Source organism: Lontra canadensis, unplaced genomic scaffold (genome assembly GCF_010015895.1).
Source record: "Lontra canadensis isolate GAN:19392208 unplaced genomic scaffold, GSC_riverotter_1.0 scaffold701, whole genome shotgun sequence".
In the NCBI taxonomy this organism is placed as follows: Eukaryota; Metazoa; Chordata; class Mammalia; order Carnivora; family Mustelidae; genus Lontra; species Lontra canadensis.
Window position 1 is genome coordinate 1,101 of NW_022631685.1, and position 3,797 is coordinate 4,897.

Genomic DNA, 3,797 nt, shown 5'->3' on the forward strand with positions numbered 1-3,797 from the left:
GCTTTCTCCTCCCACTTGCACTCACCCAAGTTACCCCACTGGGTCATGGTCTCCCACCCATTCCCAGCAGCACCCATTTCCTAAGCCCCTGCACAGCACCCAGCCTCCATCATCACCTCACTCCCCTCCAGGCCTTCAATCCTTTGTGGGCTCTGAGCCCACCATCCACTCCCAAGCACTAATGGGAAGATTCTCCTTCTGGGGTGGAAGGGTGGCTGGGAAACAGAACTCTGCCCTTTCTGTGGGCATCATCGTTCTCTAGTCCTGCCTGTCCTGGCTTTGGAGTTGTTTCCCTGGTGACAGTACTTGATGTATAGAATTCAGTATTTATTCTTTATTACATATATAAATAAATATGTAAATAAATGTTTTGTGGCTAAAAAAATTTATATAGAGGTTTTAAAATTTCAAATACTTTATAAATAAAGTTGACGTACCTTGTTTCTTGCTTCAATATTTGCATGGTATAAAATCAGCTTCTCTACTATTGACGTGTTGTCACCAGCAACAGCATAGTGGAGGGCAGTATTGCCAAAGTTATCCGTAAGGTGTGGATTAGCACCGTGTTCTAAAAGAATAGTTACACATGCCTCTTCCTGGCATTGTACAGCCTGTCAGTAGTATCCCAAGAAACAGAGTGTAAATTCTGGGAATTTAAAGCAAGCATGCCACAGTTTTCACCAATTAGTTACATTTAAATGCAATAGATTTTCATTCTAAGTAATTAAATCAAATCCATCTCAGGCAGACACAGCTGCTACCACACACCTTCATTAGAGGAGTCCTACATTCTCTATCACAGGGGTTAAGCTGGCATTTCCTCTCTACAAGAAGAGTCACCATGTCGGCATGGCCGATGGTACAGGCCAGATGGAGAGGGGTCCTATGAAAGTGAAAGAATGTTTTAGGAAGTTATAGTGCACTATTTCAAAACATGCAATTAATTCATGTAATTGTAAACGTTACATAGCATCTTATTCCTTTGACTCAAAAACACAGATTTCATTTTCTTTTGAAGAAAGTACAATATGTATTAGTGATTATTCACCATACTAGTAAAAGAGCAGGCTATCTGACTAGGTAGAGCGTGACCTCTGGATTCAGCTCAACCTGGGTTTAAATCCTACCTAACTCTGTCACTTAATAGTTATTGCTCAGCCTTATCCTCAATTTCCTCATCAAAAAAATGGAAATAAAAATAGTTATCTCGTGTCCCCTGCCCTGCTCAGTTTGTAGGTCATGTGACTCTTGATCTCAAGGGTCATGAATTCAAGCCCCATGTTGGCTATAGAGATTACTAAAAACTAATAAAAATAAAGTAAAGAATAGTTGTCTCACAAGACCTCGTCACCATGCTTAAATGAGGATCTATGCAAAGTTTGTTACATATTATTATTATAACTATTACTATAGCTACTATTGTACAAAGACAACACTCCCATTAGGTAAAGTGATCCAATTATGCCTACTTCTTAGATATATTTTAAGGATTCACAAGAATACTATATTTCAATGATTCTAGGAGGGTCATTTTGTTACCTTTTAGTATCTCTGACATTAGAATGCGATTTATAATCCAAAATGTCTTACAACCATAATTGGGAGAATTTTTTAAGATTTCTTATTCGTATATAAAATGGTGGGGCATCACACAATCTATGGTGCCTTACTTTAAATGAAATAATGGTGTATACATACAACAGCTCTACTGCAGTTCTAGTCACGTGGTTGGCATTTAAATAAATTTTAGTTCTTGAAAGCATTATGGGGAAAGAGGACTAAAATAACGAAGAATTCTTTTTAAGTAATTTTTCACTCTGATTTTCAAGAAACCTTAAGCCAAAGGAAGCTCAAATAAACGGGAACAGTTTTATTTTTATACATTATGTATTTTATATATATTTTATATATTAAGTAATATTTATTTTACATATCTTATACATATAGATTTATATAGTATATTATATATTTTTATTATATATTTATATATTATATATTTTATATATACATTATATTAAATGATAAAAATATTTTTCTCATTTTATTAGATATTTAGATTTACAGATATGAAAATCAAGAATTACCAATTATCAATATTAGTATTTAATACTATTATAAACAAATAAATAGCAGATATTTCTCCACCACTTATGAATGATTCACCTTTTTCTACTAATATGAATTGTCACCATATTTGGGTGTTTGGCATTTTCTACTCTGCCCTGTTCATTCATCTGTCCTTTCAGCTATTAGTAACCGTGTAATTTGTGGAAATTTAAGATACATTTTGATATCTGGAAGGGCAAATCTGTCTACTTATAAAAATTTAAGTTTTAATTCCAGTTAACATGCAGTGTTCTATTACTCTCGGGTGTACACTATAGTGATTCCAAAAATTTGCTTAATGTCATCACAATGATAAAAGAGAGCAAGTGGAACCCCAAATTCTTAAAACCATGATGATTTTATTTGCTTTATGGAATGTCGATAAATACAGGAAGAGTACACATTTTGAGAAATACATCTTCCTAATCACGAACAGAACCATCTTCCCAATTCAAAATGTCCTTCGACAGCCAGTCAGTAAATAACATACATACAAAGTGGACACAGATATAAATTATATATTGGATTTTATCGAAAGAATTTGTAGCCCAGAAGTTGATCTATTATGGGAATAGACCTTTTTTTATGACATTATCGTATAAAAAGATGTCCATTAAAAATAAAATACTGGGGGCGCCTGGGTGGCTCAGTCATTCAGCATCTGCCTTGGTCGTGATCTCAGGGTCCTAAGATCGAGCCCCACAACGGGCTCTCTGCTGGAGGGGGGGGGGCTGCTTCCCCCTCTCCCACTCCCTCTGCTGTGTTCCCTCTCTCTGTGTCTCTGTCAAATAAATAAAATCTTACAAAATAAAGTAAAATACTGTATGTACTTCATTTCTTTTCTATCACTATTGAAATGTGGTTCAGTCACATCAAAGCTGTTAAGTGACCTATATGGGGACTTATGAGTGGGTCCAAAGGCCGCTGAGGATTTTGTTTTGTTGCTCAGACAGCCGGCCTGGGCGCTAGACCCCTTGCTGCCCGGCCTCAGGAGGGAAGACCGCCAAGCGCCCTCGGTGACAGGAGGGCTCGGCTCCACAGGCGGAGCCCGGGAAGGTGCGCATTTCTCCCGGTCCCCCCAGTCCTCCCCGCCATCTGGCGCGCCGGCTTCCAAGTCCCCATTACCGTTTCATCTTGTCTCTTTTATTCAGGTCTTTCCCAAGCAGTAGCAACCGCTGCATTTTCGCTACATCGCCCATGACGGCAGCTCTGTGGATCTTTTTGAGATCTTTCACGCGGACGTTATACCCCCGCTGCGACTTGTTGACTCCTTCATTCTTGTCAACCGGGGCCTGCAAGCCATTCATCAGCTCCGTGCGAAAGGTCGGGGATGAACGCCCCTTCCCAGTCCCGAAACCAAAAAACTTCTTCATCGCAAAGCCTAGAGGCTTCACCAACACTTCACCTTCCGTTCGGCTTTTCGCTGCCTCTACACACCAACACTAACTAGCGCTAGAGAGATAAGCCAAACCGACCTCGCCACTACATCACAGTAGCAAAGCTACGCGGTTTGGAATCTCGGAGCACAGAATAACCGTAACCAGGCGGTGACTGCAAGCACAACTGCGCTTGCGCACCTCTGAAACCCGCGTCGCTGCGCCTGCGCCTGAGCATAAAGGGCCGGGATTAAAGGTGCCCAAAGCGCATGTGCGAGGCCCAAGCCTCTCAAATCTCAGTGATCGCTTGTGACG

The 3,797-nt window shown here is 39.9% G+C and overlaps 1 protein-coding gene across 1 annotated transcript; it reads right to left on the minus strand.

The window, feature by feature from the left end:
- Positions 1-659: 659 nt before the first annotated feature.
- Positions 660-3,538, minus strand: LOC116863203 (putative ankyrin repeat domain-containing protein 26-like protein). Its single transcript, XM_032850695.1, has 2 exons — positions 3,232-3,538; positions 660-883 (listed from the first exon to the last, which is right to left on the minus strand). Exons 1-2 carry the CDS (start codon positions 3,477-3,479, stop codon positions 730-732), a joined length of 402 nt encoding a protein of 133 aa, XP_032706586.1. The 5' UTR covers positions 3,480-3,538; the 3' UTR covers positions 660-729.
- Positions 3,539-3,797: the final 259 nt, after the last annotated feature.

Excerpts from the sequence above, each read along its gene's own strand:
- LOC116863203 (XM_032850695.1), bottom strand. The coding sequence starts at position 3,479 with ATGAAGAAGTTTTTTGGTTTCGGGACTGGGAAGGGGCGTTCATCCCCG. Across the intron at positions 884-3,231 it reads AAAAGAGACAAGATGAAACG|GACCCCTCTCCATCTGGCCT; the intron begins GTAATGGGGACT and ends TCACTTTCATAG.